The 19,586-nt window shown below is 33.7% G+C and overlaps 1 protein-coding gene across 1 annotated transcript; it reads left to right on the top strand.

The window, feature by feature from the left end:
- The first annotated feature begins 1,723 nt into the window (after positions 1-1,723).
- On the top strand, positions 1,724-16,386 carry LOC120079673 (serine/threonine protein phosphatase 2A regulatory subunit B''beta-like). The gene is made up of 13 exons (XM_039033975.2): positions 1,724-2,379; positions 2,700-2,942; positions 3,130-3,235; positions 3,303-3,402; positions 8,116-8,221; positions 8,555-8,645; positions 11,947-12,088; positions 12,810-12,957; positions 13,141-13,250; positions 14,619-14,775; positions 14,952-15,077; positions 15,166-15,315; positions 15,771-16,386. Exons 1-12 carry the CDS (start codon positions 2,230-2,232, stop codon positions 15,304-15,306), a joined length of 1,620 nt encoding a protein of 539 aa, XP_038889903.1. The 5' UTR covers positions 1,724-2,229; the 3' UTR covers positions 15,307-15,315; positions 15,771-16,386.
- The last annotated feature ends 3,200 nt before the right edge of the window (positions 16,387-19,586 follow it).

Below are 19,586 nucleotides of genomic sequence, written 5' to 3' on the forward strand. Positions count from 1 at the left end.
GATCTCTAAATAATTAATATTAGATATGGTTTGAATTTTTTAAATATTTTAATTATAAAATTATACAAAATTTAATATGAGAGAGAATATATTACAAGGTCAAAATTGTCCAAAAGATACATAGAAATCTAGTTATAAAATATAATTAAAATTTAGAATACTAGTGAAATATTACTTGTGAAGTACGTCATTCCTCTAAATCTTTCTAAATTTAATAATGGTGTCTAAAATAATTTATAACCTACAATTAACAATCCTCTTTGTTACCATGTTTATTATTTCCTACCTATCATCTCTCTATTTATTAAAGAGTATTATAAGCAATAGTATAATAGTCTACACCTTAAACACATATTATTATAACCCACGACCTATTATAACTCATCGATTACAATAACTGCTGACTATAATAACAAATTTAGTGTCTCAAACGCCTCTAGGAGGCCATTTGTTTTTTAGGATTGCAGATAACTGAAATATCTAGTTGTCAAGAATTATAGATGTTAGGAATTACATATGTCCGATATCCTTTGATAACCATGTTTGTTTTGTAAGAATATTTTTTAAGATATCTAGGAATACTTGGATGAATGTGTTTGTTTTGTAGGATTTCTACTCGCAAATGTTTAAATTTACATGATGTTCCAATAATGCCTTTACGACTATCTATTGATTTATAATTAATTTAATATAATTTAAACTTATATAACATGTTTGTGTTATTAATTGATTTTTTAAAAATTAATAGATTTTTATTATTTTATCATTTATTATTCTCAACCAAAGATTATATATTAATTTAATATTTTTACAAAATAAATTTTGTTTTTTTAATATCTTTCTAAAAAAACTAAAAATAGCTACAATATAACCAAAGAGAGTGAAATAAATAGTTGCCTGCAATATAACCAAAGAGAGTGAAATAAATAGTTGACAATATTTATGGAAATATTGGATTCTCACGAAATAAACGACCCCTAAAAGTTTAATAAAAAAAATGTAAACCTAGGCTAAATCCAGAGATATTTTATATCTCTAGTATATTATAATCTATACTGTATTAAAAGAGGGGAAAGTAAGAGAATTTTTACATTACTTTTTTACCGCTACATTTTTAGTAAATAACTACTTTGCCCTTCCATATTTAGAGTATAACTTTTCATTTAGTGTCAATTGAACGATGTTAGAATAATAACAACGGTGCAACCTTATGTCGATGGGACAAAACTCTTTGAATCAATGTATCCATTCCTATATGAATGTGATCCATGTAAAAAAAATGTGACTATTTGAGTTTGAATGTTCGTTGATACTTTTCAATCTTTGAGACACGACTCTTTGAATTTAGTCGTCTGTTGATTATTTTTATATTGGTGGTTATACATTTTATGTTAACAAAATACCACTATTTAGGTGTAGCTGATGTTACATTTTGAATAGTTCATTGTATCACATATAATATTTATAAGCATAGAGAAGTTGAAGTTAGTTAGTATAGTTCATCAGCATGATTTACATTTCATAAATACAAATGAATTTTTCAACACTAAAATAATAAACTATAAAATTCATAAAGGTAGTAATTTAAGAAGGGGAAAAAGAACTTATAATTTTCCTTAATTTTGGAGTTTTTAAAGGTAAAACTAAAAAGTAAACCCACCACGTGACATCCACACGAGATTTCGTATACCGTATTTTAGACGCCTTAAAACCATAGGGAACCGCACTTCCTCTTGCTTTAGCCAATTTTCCATTTCTTAATTCTTTAGAGAGAAGTATTTCATCAGATTGCTGTTACTTTCTTTTTTTTTTTTTTTTTCTTTCCAATTTTTCCATTTTCTCGAGAAAATTCTCTCTCTCTCTCTCTCAATTTTCCCATCTCCCTGAAATCGCAATCGATCTCTCTCAAACAGTTTTCTCTCTCGCTTTCCCTCCTTTTCTCGGCCTCCAATCACCCATTTCAATCGTCTTCGCCCTTCTCGTTGCCAGACCCACCATACCCACTTTCACTTCCCCAAGATCTGGGGCTTTCTTCTGTCCCTGTAGCTCTGAATCTGATCAAGAAAAATTCTGGGTTGCATTCATTTTGTAATCTTGATTTGTTCTTGTTCAGGATGCTTTGAGATTTATTGCCTTTCGTGGGTCGGAATTGGCATCTAGGGTTAAGTGATTGGTGGTGGTGTTGGTTGATATCGGTGCAGTTCATGCGAGAGTCACGGTCTGGTTTCGATGAATATGGAAATCTCTTGCGATGTGGCGTCTTTGGACGCTGAATTGTTGCAGCTGGCGGAGGTCTCTCCTTTGGCGATTAAATCCAATCCTGATTTTGTTGAGAAGCTGTTTGAGCAGTGGCTTTCGCTTCCTGGCACTAATCGCCTGGTACTCATTCTCTTGTTACCTTGATTTCCTTGGATTACAAAGCTGGTTCAATTGGGGAATTTGTTGAATCATGGATTTTGATATTTGGATGGAAATGCTGCTTTGTGATTTAAACTCAAGAACGTGTTCTGTGTGCTGAAAGATCGTATCTAGCTGGGTGTCTGGATGCTAGTTTTGGGAATTCAGAGTTGCATTTCACTCCTTTCTTTTTCTAATTCCCATTTTTCTGTTCTTGATTTTAGTTGGCATTGCTTCATCTGTGGTTTTTGCCCGTGTATGGAATGTATTTGAATTCATTATTTATCTATTGTATCTGTTAGGTGGCATCATTGTTAAACGATGCAAAGGCTGGTGTACCCTTGAATGTGCCTGGAAATTCTTCTAGTCCTCATGCTTCTGCTAGCAATTCACTGCCTTCTATATTTCCTGCTGGAAGTGCTCCTCCTCTATCACCAAGAAGTGCATCTGGTTCCCCTCGGGTGACGAGACAGAGGGTTGGCCCTTCTAATTTAGGCTCCCCACTGAAAGTTATTAGTGAGCCAATTAAAGAACCAATTCCGCAGGTTAGGCGATGAGTGTACTTGATTATCTTTTGTTGTTATGTTTATTAAATAATAATTTCAGAGCTATGCTTCAATTTGTCATGCATTGTTATCCGTCTTTTATCTATATACCTTTAGTCTTACCAGTTGAATTTGATTTCCTGGGATTATGATGATAGTTCTAATTGGTCAACTTTAAATATTGCAGTTTTACTTCCAAAATGGGCGTCCACCACCAATTGACATAAAAGAGCAGTGCTTGTTCAGGATCAATCAAGGTTTTTATGGACACTTGGATGGATTACAGATCCATGGTGAGATATCTCAAAAACTCATGTCTCATGTCTCCAATGGACACTAACTCTTCTTTTGTTACGCCAGAATTTAGGGCAATTACAAAAGAAGTATGCAAGCTGCCATCATTCTTTTCCACTTCTCTTTTCAGAAAGATCGATTTTAATGGCACTGGCATTGTATCAAGGTAGGTTTCTCTTGTTGCTGGAGAACACTATTCTAGTGTGTATGCTTTATTTATACGTTGGACCTCATTTCTTTTCTTTGTCACCTTTGGTTTTTCAATAAATATTTGAACTTTTGGGGTTTGATTATAGAATCTAGATCTTCAATCTGTCTTCTTATTTTCGCTTGTTGGATTGGAAGTAAGAGACTTTTGGTATGTTAGTGCTGGAATGGTTTTGGAGGCTAGAATGTCTTTTCATAGATTAATGAAATTGTTTCTTATCCAAAAAGTTGAACTATGGGATATGTATCTCATTGGGCTTCGAACCGAAGGTCTTTTGTAATTACTCTCTAGGGATTATTTCTCTTAGTTAGAAACCCTTTCTTTAGTGGAGTTTTTGTGGGCTTAGGTTTTTTGTATGCCCTTGTATTCTTTCATTTTTCTCAATGAAAGCAGTTGTTTCAATTAAAAAAAAATGTAAAAAAATGGAAACAACATGAAGAATTGAGGACAAGAATGTGACATTGCCTACAAAATTGAAGGAAAAATTGTGGCCTTGGATACTGAACTCGACCCCAAACTCCAAGCCTCCTTAGCTACGGGTGGCACCATGGTCCATAGCTATCACTTGACCTGGTTAAATGTCATACTAAAGTAAGATACTCCAATTAGGCGGGGGTAGTGTGCTTTAGAGTTAAAGGAGGGAGGTCTTCGTTTGTTCAAGAGGAGGTAACATGGAAAGTTGGGCGTCGTTGGTTGAGTAGCATAATTTGCTGCAGCTAGGGAACGACATTGACAAGATTTGTTGGTCTTTGGAGGCATATGGTTTGTACTCTAGTAAATCTGTGTTTCAATCCCTTCCTTCATAACCCCTAAGACTAGCATGCCCTTACCTAATTTCATTTGGAGGGGCAAAGATCCTAAGAAAGTTAAAAGTTTTTCTGTGTTCGGTGGCGTTCAGAAGTTTAAACACAGATGAGAGGGTTGAAAGGAAGTATGGTAAATGGTCTCTTTCTCCCTCGAGGTGTAGGATGTGTTTTAAATGATAAAGAGTCTATTTGTCGGGTTGCTTTTTTTGGCTAGCGGGGTGTGGGCGACATTATGAGTTTTTTGGGGGAGCAGAATAGTAGGGTGTTTAGAGGGGTGGAGAGGGACCACAACGATTGTGGTCCCTTGTTCCCTTCTATGTTTCTCCGTTGGTTTTGATTTTGAAAACCTTTTGTAATTATTCTGTAGCCATTATTTTGCATAGCTGAAGTCCCTTTTTTGTAGCTTGGTTTTTTGTATGCCCATGTATTCTTTCATTTTTCTTTCCAATAAAAGTTGTTTCTATTAAAAAAAACATGAAAAGTCAATCGATCATCTTTTCCTTCATTGTGATTTTGCGTATCGCTCATGGATATTCATAGTGAGGCTGTTGGGGATTTCCTTTTGCATCCTTATCGAGGTTGATGATTAGTTGGTGGAAAGTCTGAGTGGGTGGAATCTTAAAGGGAAAGCTGTGGTGGTGGGGAATTGTGCATATAGAGCTCTATTATGACATTCTTTAGAAGGGGAGGAGTGCTAGAACTTTTGAAGATAAGTCGTCCTGTTTTTAATCCTTTTACAATTTTGTTCAAAACATGTCTTCTTGGTGGATTTCTCTACCTACAAAATCATTTTGTAATTATAGCCTCCTTGTGATTATGAACAATTGAAAGGTCCTTTTTATATAGCTTGGGGGAGGGGATACCCGATTCTTTGTTCCTCTTTTTTGTGGAATAGACTTCTTTGTTGATTCTTATTAAAAAAAAATGGAGAGAGGACTCTGCTTGACCAAATACTTGTAATAAATAAAAGGTTAAAAATCACTTTTGGTCCTTGAACTTTCACAAAAGTAAGAATTTTGTTCCCGAACTTTCATTTTGTAATTATAACCTCCTCGTGATTATGAACAATTCAAAGGCCCTTTTTGTATAGCTTGGGGGAGGGGGTACCTGACCCTTTGTTTGTTCCTCTTTTTTGTGGAATATACTTCTTTGTTGATTCTTATAAGAAAAATGGATAGAGGACTCTATTTCTAGCTTGACCAAATACTTCTAATAAATATATGGTTAAAAATTATCTTTGGTCCTTGAACTTTTATGAAGTAACTGTTTTGTTCCCGAACTATGATATGTAACGATTTAGTCCATGTACATCTAATTTTATAACAATTTAGTCCCATAATTTTAGTGTGTAAAAAATTAGTTCTTGTACTTTAAAACCTGTGATAATTTATCGTGAAAGTTATTGTTGAAGTTTATAGAAATTTTTTACATCGGTAGATCAATAAACTAATTATAGACGCAATATGATTATAAACTAGAAAGTCTAAATTGTTAAATAATAAACAATCATCATTTAATTTTGATGGAATTTTTTATGGTGGGGATTATTGTTAAAAATTTGAAAGTCCAAGGACTCAAGTGTCACATACTAAAAGTACAAGGACTAGATTATTATGAAATTGTAAGTACAAGGACCAAATTATTACATATCAAAGTTTAGGAACTAAATTGCTATCTCCATGAAAGTTTAGAAACTAACAGTGATTTTTAACCTGTAAAAAGCTTGGCAAGTTTCAACAAGAAAGTATTGCCAACCATGGTGGTTCATGATTTTGATGATAAGGAGAGCCTTGGGGATGATGGAATAGCTACACAATGAATGGAAGAGGAAACATCAGAGATGGATGACAGCGGTGAAGAAGTGGATGGTGGGTGAGTTATTGTTGAGTTCGGTTGGTGGGTTGGCTTGGATGTGCCTAAGACCTGGAAAATGTGAGAGAAGTTGGCATGGTAAGATGACGCCGTATTGATAGATAGTGGCATAATGCACATTTTCATCTCTTTAGAGTTGGTTAAGGAGCTGAGTTTACCTTTGAGTGAAACATTATCCCAGAACCCTTCCAAACTCGAATTAGTTATTTTGAAAGTTCTCAAATTTCTCTCGGACCATTATCTCCAGAAAAACTGCAAGCGTAGCATTGACCAAATTGTTCCAGCTTGAACACGATAAGTGGTTCCATAAATAAGTTGGCAAGCTGCAACATTAAATAAGTTTCATAAACGCCTTGAAAGGGATTCCAACATAGTAAGATGTGTCCTAGAGAGTAATTACAAAAAAACTTCAAAACAGAAGCCCATAACAAAACATGAAACTTCACAAGGGACCAAACCTCACTAGGGTCTCAATCCCTACCTCTAAACACTCTATTGTTCCTTTCCCCTAAATATCCCATAAGACAGCACACACTCCAACAAACCACAAAAAGTGGCCTTTCTCTCTGAAAGGCAGATGGAGGAGGAACTCCCCAATAGTCATATAAACATCTCTTTGCCCAGGTATTTGCGCATCAAACTCTTGCAGGAAATAACTCCACACCAGACCTCGCATATGAATAGCCTCACAAAGGTGGTCTAGGTCTTCCTCTGCCTTCCAACACATAATATAGCAGAAAGGACTCATTAACAATGTCCTCTTCCTAACAAGCCTAGCAACACTTGCCAAGTAAAGAACTTAATTTTCTTGGAAATCTTAATCCTCTAGATCACATCAAAGACTGACTTTCTAATAGGAGCGGGATCTATAACCAACTAAAGAAAGATTTGTAAGAAAAGCCTTTCGAAGGGTTAAGGCTCCAAATGCGAACATCCCTTCTCCTCTCCCTAAAATTGCACTCTCCCAACAAAGACAAGATAGGTCATCTCCATCATTTTCCCTATTGGATAAATGATGACAGAACCTAAAAGAAAAGGACATAGAGCTTCCCGACCTGACCAACAAATCATAGACTGTATGATTTTTAAAGGAAGACAAATGATAAAGACGAGGAAATGCAGAGCAGAGGGTTCTATCCCCCACCCACTAGTCTTCCCAGAAATACGTACTCCTACCATCCCACCACACAATGGACCAGAGGGGAAAAAGAGGGAAGCTCAAGCGCAATATCATACTTACTCTCAATGATCCTATGCCATAAAGATTCGGTTTCATGGGCAACCAAAGCCACTTAGCCAGTAGGGCTTCGTTGTGAAGCCTTAGATTACCAATCTCCAGGCCTCCCTGGTTCACAGCTGGGCGAGGGTGCAAATGATATTCCTCCCGTGTTTTACACAAAATCCATCAGTTGGGTGAGGATGCAACACCTCTTTTGATATCTATGAAGTTTATTTACTTAAAAAGAAATCCAGAAATGGCCTCCATATTTACATTCTGAGGAAGTTCATTATCAGGAAAAATAAAAAAAACCTCAAACTCCTTTTGGACTAATGGGCAGTACCGGGTGTATCATACATGGATAGCTAAATTGATTTGGATGACCTTGAGGTCATTTACAAGCCAGGACTAGAAAATGAAGATGCTGATGCACTATCCTCAATCCTGCATTCTTACTTTGGTTGATTTAGTTTGCATCAGCATGGTTGGTGGGTTAAACACAATATTATTGGTGGAACGTTCTGTAGTTTTATGGCACAATCAGATTGACAGGAGGAATAGGTTTTTTTTTGGGTCCAATAGTTGTCTTGTGAGGTTGGTTGAAACACACATAGACAGACCTTAACAATTAATTTTTTTTTTAAAAAAATCTTGGTTACTCTTTGCTAAATTTTCTTCTACTTGAAGCATGTGTCATATTCTTGTAAATAATTTTTATGACCATCATCATTTATTTGAAACACAGAAAATATCATCATTGTCACTATGTTGCAGGGATGCTTTTGTGGATTACTGGATCAATGGAAACATGTTGACACTGGATATAGCAACCCAAATTTTTAGGATTTTAAAGCAGCCAGATCTCAAGTATCTGACTCAGGTTTCTTTCTGTTCTTAATCATTACCTTTCTTCTCCTCCCTGAGTCCTGATTATTATATTGTAAAAATTAATGTCGATTAATATATTTATCAAAATTTCTGTATCTGATAGAGTATTGATTCTATGAAAAGACATTTTTTAATGTTGGCATAAGCATAGATGACAAGCAATTCTTTGGACTAGATTGTTTATTTATTACCTATTTTGTTGTAAACCAAAGATTATATCCAGTGAATGGTTAAAATGAAATCGATATCATTCTGAAGTAACCGTAAATATGTTACACATTTCATCTTGTTCTTGGTAAAGTTGAATATTTTGATTTTATGACAGGATGATTTCAAACCTGTGCTTCGAGAACTTTTAGCAACACATCCAGGGCTAGAATTCCTGCAGAGCACTCCAGAATTTCAGGAAAGATATGGTTGGTGCCTCTTTGTTTCAATTCTCAAGCTTTATATGGATGGATATTTCGGGTTTGCTTTGTACTTTCTTTTCCGTTTTCCCTTATAATTATGTTTAAGTTTGGTTAGTTTAGTTGACTTGTTTCTCTTATTTTTGAACTATCAAATCTCTTTCATCATGATATTTATGCGAAATATAATAATATTTGTTTTCATTACAAACAAATCCTGAACTTTACTGATATGTAAAAGGATTACAAAGAAGTTCGGGGGGAGGACGAGGCATCCTCAAAAGAGATCAATTTTAATAATCTCTTTCTTCATCTTACAAACTTGAAAATTCCAATCTATAAGACATAATAAAGATCAGAAAATACTTGCTACGCTTTCTGCCTTATGAGGTATATAATCAATAAAGAAATCAGGGCATTATAGTCTAAAGAATAAGATGATTAAGGAGATGTGGACTTCAATTGTGAGGGATGAAACACTTTTTTTCTTGGATAAGAGGGGATGAAACACTTTCACAAGAAGAAATTTAAGAGATGAGGAAGAAAAGGAGGTTTCTTTTTTTATTTTATTTTTTGCTATTGGATTTATTGAAGACTCGAGCTAATTGGGGAGGAGGATAAAAGAGTTTGGGTGCTGGATTATTTAGAATTTTTTTTGTTAGTTCCGTGGTCAGACTTTGAAAAGTTTCAGGTTAAGTTTTAGAAAAGAGGTTTGCACTCCTCAGAGCTGTTTGGACAGGATGTTGTCCAAAGAACAAAAAGGCGTTCTTATGGTCAGCTTGTGTAGAAAGTCTGAATGCAGTGACAAATGTACGTGAAAGATGTCCTGCAATTGTTCTCCAGTCTTCTTAGTGTGTGATGTGTTTTAATGAATGTGAAGACATGCATCACTTGTTTTTCTTGTGACCTCTCAGCCGGAAATTGTGGTATCCCTATAGTTGTTTGAAGAATCTGGAAAGTCTTTAGCCTCACTTCAGGAGAGGTTTTGTTTCTGATCAAAAAGAAAAATTGTGTTGATGACAGTCAGGTGGATGGCAGTTTAATGGTGGGAATTTTTAAAGAATCGCAAAAGGTCTCATTAATTACATGAGATGATTCAATCTTCTATTAGTTTTCTAGTCAGGTCGATAGCTCAACTTCTATTTCGGATGACTTCCTCTGCTGCTTCAGCTTTGGTTAAAATTGCTTTGCAGTTTGTTTGTTCTCCTTCGAATTTTCAGGTATTTTAGTCTTCAGAGATTCCTTGTTGTTTTGGGGAGGTTTTATCTTGTCGTTGGAGGCCTTTTTGTATTTTAGGTTTTTTTTCCCTCTTTCAGTGTTTGGGTCCAAGGGTTCCTTCTTTTGAGCGGTTCACGCCTCAAGATCTTTGCAAGCTCATTCTATTCATATTGGGATTTTTAAGGCCTTGTTTGGTTACTTTTTGGTTTTACTTTTTGTTTTTGAAAATTAAACCTATAAACATTCCTTTCACCTCTAAATATCTTGATTCGGTGTCTACTTTTTAACAATGTATTAAAAAACTAAGCCAAAATTTGAAATCTAAAAAAAAATGTAGTTTTTAAAAAGTAGTTTTTTGTTTTTGGAATTTGGCTAAGAATTCAACTCTTGTACTTAAAAGAAAGTTGCAAATCATGGTAAGAAATTGAGTGAAACTAGGCTTAATTTTCAAAAAACAAAAAATGAAATGGTTGCCAAATGAGGCTTAATTTTTTTTCCTTGTTAAAAGTAAAAAATGGGTTTGTTGATCTTTTGTTAGTCATTTGGCTTTGCTTATTTTCCTTGCTTTCAAGTATTTATGTATTTATTCAACCCTTCTCCCATTAGTGAGTGTCTTTGATTTCTTGTGGAGATTAAAATTCCAAAGAAGACTGGGTTCTTTGTTTGCAAGTCTTACCTGACCATGTGAACATGTTGTGTCGACTTTCTAGGATGTCACAAAATTAATGGGTCCTTTCTATTGTATTCTTTGCTGGAAGACTGAGGAAGACTTAGATCACCTTCTCTAGAGCTGTGAGTTTTCAAGCTATGTTTGGAACTGCTTCTTTCAGGAGTGCAGTTTTAAAAATATAAATCTTGAATAGAAAAATCTGCAAAAAGCTTGGAAAGAGAACACAAAGATGGAGCATTAATCTGAGCAACTTCAAAATGTTCAACCCACAGAAGGGATTTGTCTTGAGAGATGCGCTGATTGCTTTCAAATTAAATTTCGCAAGAATAGCTTTAACCGCATTCATCCATAACAGCTGAGACTGAGGCTTCAAAGAAGTACCATGAACAATGGTCTTGAAGGAATCACCAAACACCCACTGAATGTGATAAATGGAACCAATCTCCACTGGCAAGACTAGGAAAAACAGCACTAAAAAAAGATATGCACCTTCACTTTCAATCAAGCAAAGAGGACACGTAGGACACAAGATATGTGAAGAAGGCTTCCTTTCGAGTGTAGAAGAGCAATTCAACGATCCGTAAATCATAATCCATATAAGCACATTGACTCTTCGAGGATATTTGGTCTTTCACAAGCCCTTATACACTAACTTACCCTTAGCAACAGAGATAACCAAGTGGTTTGGAAGGATTTAACCAAGTATTTTCCTGTAGAATCCAAGCTCCAAACACGACAATTAGATTGATTCAACACACTTTTGCCCAGTAATTGTGGCTTGAAAGAAATCATTGTATTTTCGAAGGAAGATAAGGTGCTTATTTGGATCTTATGGCTGGAAAGAAATCATCGTATTTTTCACCACCTCTTGGTGGTTGACAAAAAAAAAAAAAAGAAATTCTTTTGTAATTTTAGCTTATCCATGATGATGATCCAATTAATCTGGAAAGGTGTCTTGTCGCCTTGTTTTGTTTTCCAAGGGAGTTCTGGGTCTTTTTGCTTTGTCTTTGCCCTTGCCTTTAGGCTGTCCTCTTTTGGGCCTTGTATAATACACATCTTGTTTCATATTAAAAAAAATATGGCAGTAGACTGCTTTGGTCATGCTTTACAGTTCATCTAGTTGTACAGGTAGTAGGTTTCTTTAATTGCATCAGTTGAGTTGAACATTAGTATTGTTGGTTAGGCACTTTGTGCGTTGGAATTGACCTTGCAGTCCATGTTCGATGCCTGCTGTTGTATACAATTTGAGTTTCAGGCAGGGGCTTGATACTGGGTTCCCACAGGGCTTCTTGCTATGATAAATCATCATAAACCTGCTTGATTCTAGATTCTTTTTGAAATCTCTGTTATAATGGAATTAGACTACGACTCTTTATACTTTTTTTGTTTGCTTTTTGAATGAATTTTTATTTTGTGAACCAGCTGAAACAGTAATATATAGGATATATTACTATATAAACAGAGCGGGCAATGGTCAGCTTTCACTTAGGGAGCTCAAACGTGGAAATTTGATTGATGCCATGCAACATGCTGATGAAGAAGAGGATATCAATAAAGTTTTGAGGTAATGAATTTTTTTTCTTGTGTTGTGATAGAAAGAAAGAAAATGCTGTATGTTGCACTCATAAGTTTTACTATTCATAAAGCATTACCAGATATAACTCCTTTACTCTGCATCATCGTTTTCTTCTTCCCTTTCATATTTAATCCTTATTCTTTCTTCTATTCTATCTTCCTCATCTTTGATATTTATCCAAAAACTTGTTTTATATGAGTCCATTCAAGGGGTTTCCATGAATTCCCACAAGTTTTTGGTTGACGATGGATTTTTAATCTAACTTTCTTGTAACTTTTGAGTTAATACAATTCTTTCTTTGAAAAGAAAAAGAAGGGTTTTAGTCTTGCTACCATCCCCGATAGAGGATAGAGGAGAGCGTAAGAATTTGATGGTTGTATCTACCTTGGTTGCAATTCGGGAACTGTATCACTGTTTAGTGCCAGATTTTGTTGAATCCAACCACTGAAACGCATCACACCAATATATGAATTTCTCTTTTTCTTCTCTCTAGATGCGGACTATTGAAGATGTAAAAGATAAAGATGGTCCAACGATTTAGTCTTTTTATCAGTATGTTGGCATAAGAAGACAAAGTAGAGCATTTTGAACCTCTTAATTATAGTTGCATATATTACTTTCAAATTGGATTTATATGTTATGCTCATGTGTATGCTTATCCATCTCTCCTCTTGATTGTTGTTTAACATGTAATAATAATTAATTTTAGGTACTTTTCGTATGAGCATTTTTATGTAATATATTGCAAATTTTGGGAGCTGGACATGGACCATGATTTCTTGATTGACAAGGAGAACCTTATCAAATATGGAAATCATGCGCTTACCTACCGGATTGTTGATAGAATATTCTCTCAGGTTTGTGAATCATCTGGTATATTGTCCATTTAGAAATGATTCATTTAACTAGATACCAGGTTTCAGTTTTAAATGAAAATTCCTTAGAATCTGTAAAATTTTATTCTTTTTTTCAATTGCTGTTTTATTTATAAAGTGAGTACTAACGCATTAACATCTCTAAATGGTTCCATGTGATCGTAGGTTCCAAGAAAGTTTACTAGTAAGGTTGAAGGTAGGATGGGATACGAAGATTTTGTTTATTTTATATTGTCTGAGGAAGATAAATCATCAGAGCCTAGCCTTGAGTATTGGTATGTTCTGTCCTCATTTCTCTTAATTTTAAGTGAATATTGGTGTTTTCTAATACTTTTACCAGGTCATATAAATTGTTTGTAAGATGGCTCAAGTTTTCAAGCATCATCATCATCATCATCATCATCATCATTATTATTTTGGATAAGAAACAATTTCATTGATGTTTGAAATTACAAAAGAGGGAAAAGAAATCCTAAACTGAAGTAGTTATAAAAGATTTCTCTGATTGGTAACAAAATCTACAAAAGTATGACTTAAAAAAGAGGTAACAGTTTACTTTAAGATATAGTTAAGTAGGTGATACTATCCATAAGGTATTCAAAAGGCCTCTCCTTGCTTTGAAAAGTTCTCAGATTTCGATTGTTCCAAGTGACCCAAAAGAAGGCTTTGATGAAGTATTTTTATTTTATTTTATTTTTATTTCTTTACTTATATATATATGTATATATGAACGACCACACTTTGGCTTTGATGAAGTTGAATCAAAGATGCTTCTTCTCTCAGTTTTCAGGCACTATAGCCAATAAATTTGTGGAACGTGTGCAAATTAGGATTAATGGCTTCCTTTTTACCTTTGTCCAAGGGGTTTTCTTTTTATTTTTGTATTCAGCTTATTGGTTTTATTTTTTATTTTTAATTTTAAATTTTTAAGATATGCCTGTTGGTGTTTCCCCTTTCTCTGGACATTTTTTTAAAGTACATGTCCAACACTGCATTTATTATTGTAAAGATGAAAGAAAGTTATAAATTAACGTTATTGGTTTCTTCATTCCTTACAGTTCTGACATTATAGTCTGTCTAAAAAAATTCCTTTTGATATCTTTATGGAATTGGTTTTGTTTCCTGCTTTGTATTGGTGCAAAACTACGCATCCATTTAAGCACTTTGATCTTTCTTATCTTATTTCCAATTGGAGATCTCTATTGTAATCACCTTTAGGTTCTTTGGAGTTTTCCTCATATTTCATTTATTCAATGAAATGTTTCTTTATCTTAAAAAAAAAACATTTACATTTTGGTCAGAGTGTTTTTGTGTGTATATATGTAATTTTTTGGCTCTTGGTTGGGTTCATATTCTACTTGAGGAAGTTACTGTAACTTTGTAAATTTTCATTTTTTCAATGGATAATTTTGTTTCCATGTAAATTTCTGTGTGTGTGTGTGTGTGTGATTTTTTCAATGGAATGCTTTTTTATGCATACATGTTCTTGTTTTATCTTTTATGTCCTTGAATAACAGCTGTTAGGACATCATATTTTTAGTATTTTTTGTTTATTTACGTTGGTTTGTCTTCTCCAGTTTTTCCTTTCTTGACCAAGTTTGTGACAATCAGCCTATTGTGATGATACCCTGTTGTTTTCCTAGGTTCAAGTGCATAGATTTGGATGGTAATGGAATTTTAACACGGAATGAATTGCAATTCTTTTATGAGGAGCAGTTACATCGTATGGAGTGCATGGCTCAAGAACCTGTGCTTTTTGAAGATATTTTGTGCCAGATAATTGATATGATTGGACCAGAGGTTCAGCTTCTACTTTTTTATTAGTTTTGTTCTGGTGTTAGGATGTGTGTTCAATGCTATTGAAGAATATGATGAAAAGATATCCATTAGTATTATCATCTTTGAAAGCTTCTCCAAAACTTTATAAATTAATGAAGGGTATTGCTGTGCTTTACACTTTGTCCTCTTGCTTGTAGAACGAGACTTTTATCACTCTGCGCGATCTGAAAGGCTGCAAACTTTCTGGAAGTGTTTTTAATATTCTTTTTAATCTCAACAAGTTTATGGCCTTTGAAACGCGTGATCCATTTCTTATCCGCCAGGTATATGAACTTTTATTTTACATAGCAATTGCATTGCGATCAGCCATGATAATATGCGAGGTGACAATTTTTACCTTGTGGCTTGCAGGAACGTGAGAATCCTACTTTGACAGAGTGGGACCGTTTTGCACATAGAGAATATATTAGGCTTTCTATGGAAGAAGATGTGGAAGATGCCTCCAACGGAAGTGCAGAGGTTTGGGATGAATCTCTTGAAGCTCCATTCTGAGTGAATTGGGTAAGCTAATTGTTTTTCAGGACAATGATATCTGTATTGAAACCATTAGTTGAAATTCAGTTCAAAATAATCATAATGAGTTCAGGAAAGCCATGACTCTTACTATTCTTTTGTGCTTAAAACAAGCTAATATTCCAGCATTTTTGGTGGTATCCAGTAAGTCGGACTTCCCATCAATTTCCTGCATTATCTTCTGTATATACTTCCAAAAGTATGTTAAGGCCGAATGTGATAATATTTACTGTTAAGCCTGAACTTTTTGGACAGAAATGTAAAAGAAGGGATGATAATGGCATTGCATGGACATGATTATTCGGTTATTCTAGCGATGAAAATCATGGGATTTTGTGCATTATTATTCTTGATTTAGAGAGTTATTCAAGTGTCTTGCGTTATTGACATTTCCCAATTGAAAAGTTTTGAATGTAGAGTTTCCTTTTGGCTCCTTTTTTCAGGGAGAGCAGAAGTAAGCGGCTTGGCTTGAAAATTTTCGTTTTTAAATTGGCCACCATTTGAAGAAATGTACCGATGGATGAGTTCTTATTAATGAGAATGCAGACAGCTACAACCATGATAGAGGAGGGGGGGGCTTTGCAGCTTTTACTTATGGAATGTCTTCTCTAATGTTGCTCTTCTTGAATACGAATTGCAGGTCTCCAATTGCTGCTTTGACCAATTGCGACTATCGCATGGAACATCCTGTAGATTGTACTGATACGACATTCTGTAAGTGTTGTCTGCTTGGCACAGGTCAATAATTCAAGGCCATTTATTTAGTTTAGAACGCTGCCTTCCTTTTTTCCTCTTCAATCTAAGTATATTTATAGATAGATATCATCTAAACCCCTTCTTTTTGTTTGTAATTTCATTCTGTTTCTCAAAAAAGAAAAAAGAAAAAAAAATCCCTTCCCATAATTGTCTTTGGTGGTTCTGTGATGCTTTCATTTGTATGACTTTATTTGAGTGAAAGGGCGGGTTAGTCTCTACCTTTTATATCCTTTTTGCTCTTTGTGTAAGAGCTGGGAATTCTTCTTATTTATGAATGAATATTCATTTTAAATGTTTCCTCTATTTTCTTTTCTTCATTTGAAAGAAAGACATCTCTTCATCTCTCAAGTTAATAAGCATAATTCTCCTTGTTCCTTTACCAAAGATGTTTATTTTCCCATTTATCTTCTCACTTAAGCTCTACTTTATGTAATTTTGTCCTCTCAGTAGTGTTGGAAATGTTGAAATTTTGATAAATTTATGCGGTTCTCCATCACTGATTTTTACCACCTTTTACATTCAACACTTCTTTTTATGGGTCCGTATCACCAACTTTTCTCATTTTGTACCGTTTAGATTTATTATTATTTTTTAAAAATTAACATGATATTAAATATATATTAATGTAATAGTATGATGTCACATTATTTTATCAAAAAGATTTTATGAGAATTTAGGTGAAAGAACATTTAGGGGTTTGACTCATCCACATTAATTGAGTTTAGTTGAGTTGGTATATTTTACTACCTCGCCTTAACTTACCAACTCTCCCTTTCAAGTTTTTAATGGTTCTATCCATTGGCCATTGTCATCGAATAATGTTGCCATACTTTAGGAGCCAATTTTGGATTTCGACAACTACCTCCGATGGCAATTTTGGTGACCCAACTTGGTCGATCACCTTCAAGCAACCAACTTTGATGACCAATTTTGGGTTTCGACTACAATCTGACACAAACTTCGATAATCAACTCCAACAATCATCTTCATAGATTCTAAAAACCACCTCTGACTATAAACTTCGATGAAAATCACATTCGATAACCACCTTCGAGTGAGCAACTTCGATAATATCAACTTCGGGCTTCAACAACTACTTTTGATAACAAAACTCTAGCAACTTTCATGTGACCAACTTCGAGTTTCGACAATCATGGACCATCTTCATGCAACCAACCCTAATAACCAATTTCAGGCTCTAAAAACCACCTTCGACGAAAAACTCCAGCTACCAACTCCAATACTACCTTCATACGACTAATTTTAAGCTTTGACAACCACCACGAACTACAAATTCCAACGAAAATCATATTTGATAAACAACTTCGAGAACCATTTTCGACTATTATATGACCGATGATTGTTAAATTATGTAGTAGGATTATTGATTATATTAATTACAATATTTATACGTAGAAATTGTAAATATATTTTTATTTAATTGTATTCACATATCAATTAAGTGACAGTAAAAACACAGAGCAACAATATGAAGAAGAAGAAATGATGATATGAAATTTATGGAGAAAAATTAGGAATCAAAAGTTTTGATTTCTCTTTGGTTTTTCATTTTATTTAACTATATTCTTACTAGAAATGTAGCAGGTTAATTTTTTGTTCATTACCAAAAAAAGAAAAAAAAAAGAAAGAGAAAAAGAAAACTTTAAAAACTAAAAAGTACAAAAATTGCAAAAAGTACAAAAATTGCTATCCATATTTTATGGACACAAAGATAGGCAGAATCATTGAATAAAAAAAGTTCCAAAACAAAAATAGTCGTCATAAAGACATATTATTTAGAGTTAAAAAAACTACCCTAGAGACTCCTCTGCACACCAAACGTAGAGATATGAATTTAGACCAAATAACTCTACACCCCAAATACAACACGGATATATGAACTCCACAGACAATGAACTCCAAACATCATATCTCAATTTAGCGGCTAGCACCCCAAACAACGCTTATGGTCTTTTTAACTCTTTATGAATATAAAAATTTAGTTTTTGAACTTTGGTTTGTATTGATCTAGTTTTTGTATTTTTAATTTTATAACAATTTAACGTCTAAACTTAAATTGGTAATGATTTGCTCATTGGACAATGATAAACGTAATAATTTAATCTTTATTTAACTTAAAACAATGCTCAAAATTAAATGTCAATTTCTATTATAATATAGACTTTGTAATTTATGAACATATTTTGTCTTTAATTAATTTTTGATTTACCTATATAAAAAATCTCATTTATTCTTAATAGGGACAAGTGTTATTGTTACATATATTAAAATACAATCCCAAGTTGTAAGCATGTACATAAACAGCCTTTAAATTAGATTTCTCTCTCTCTCTTCCTAAAATGGAGGTTAATGGGATGAGAATGGTAGTTTTAGGGAAAACAAAGGAGTTTAAAAATAATTTGGGTAAATAGAGTTGAAAATTAAATTTTGACCACCTTTGACCAATCTGAACAAAAGAGGGTCAGCAAAATCAGAACGCGTCTCCTTAAAAGACGCATTCTCTCCAAGTAAAGAAAAATTTTCAGATGCTGGCGATGCGACTAGTATGACTTGAATTTGACAGTTCTAATGCGATTCTTGACGATGGCAGAACATGTTATTGAGGTTATTTCAGTCCTATACATCTTCTCCTACCCTCTATCATTTTCTACTTAAAAATTCAGCATACCACTTCATTTTTTCAAACTCATCTTCTTCGTCTTCTTTAGTTTTCTTCATTTTTGTCCATAACACAAACAATCTTTCGAATGTTACGTATTTAGTTACTTTTGTTTCAAATGAAGTATTTTATTGTTTACATTGATCTAATATATACACTAATATATTTTTCTAAGAATATTTTGATAGCAAAAAGATTACATAAGTGAGTAGTTGAAGATTAATATTTGCCATTAAGTTACTGTAAAACTCAAGGTACGAAAATTCGAATGTTCTACTATTTATTTTGTTCTGATTTTTTTTCCATTTGATTTAATCTGCTAATATATTTTCCTTTTTTTTAAGTAAAAAGATTATAAAAAAAGAGGTTACATATTAATATTCAAACAAATTGTCCTATAAACAAGGCACTATTAAAACCTATTTTAATAGGTTTGTGATTGTTATTTGATGTTGTTATGATTTTTGTTAAAATTTTCATATGTTTAATTGGGGATTTCATATTTCATTTTATTAGAAGTTTAGTTAGTATTTCGTTAGAAAGCATATTTGAAATTAATTACGATCCAACTTCTAAATAATATCAGAGACTGTTATATTCTATCTGGATGTGCTTGATAGATTTTGTTGTTAGAAAATGAACAAACCACTATCCTGAAAATAATTACGGTGTGTTTGCTTCCCAAGGCTATTAAAAATTTAGTTCTTGCATGTGGTGAAGGGGTTATACTTCCACCACAACACACTTTAGACTTATATTTAGAATGCCTTGATATTTATAACCTCTAGGCAATGCTAAATTTTTCCATGTGGGATAAAACTCT

The sequence above is a fragment of the Benincasa hispida genome, chromosome 6 (assembly GCF_027475165.1).
Source record: "Benincasa hispida cultivar pf3 chromosome 6, pf3_genome.v1.1, whole genome shotgun sequence".
Lineage (NCBI taxonomy): Eukaryota > Viridiplantae > Streptophyta > Magnoliopsida > Cucurbitales > Cucurbitaceae > Benincasa > Benincasa hispida.

Excerpts from the sequence above, each read along its gene's own strand:
- LOC120079673 (XM_039033975.2), top strand. The coding sequence starts at position 2,230 with ATGAATATGGAAATCTCTTGCGATGTGGCGTCTTTGGACGCTGAATTG. Across the intron at positions 3,403-8,115 it reads GGCACTGGCATTGTATCAAG|GGATGCTTTTGTGGATTACT; the intron begins GTAGGTTTCTCT and ends ACTATGTTGCAG. Across the intron at positions 14,776-14,951 it reads TTGATATGATTGGACCAGAG|AACGAGACTTTTATCACTCT; the intron begins GTTCAGCTTCTA and ends TCTTGCTTGTAG.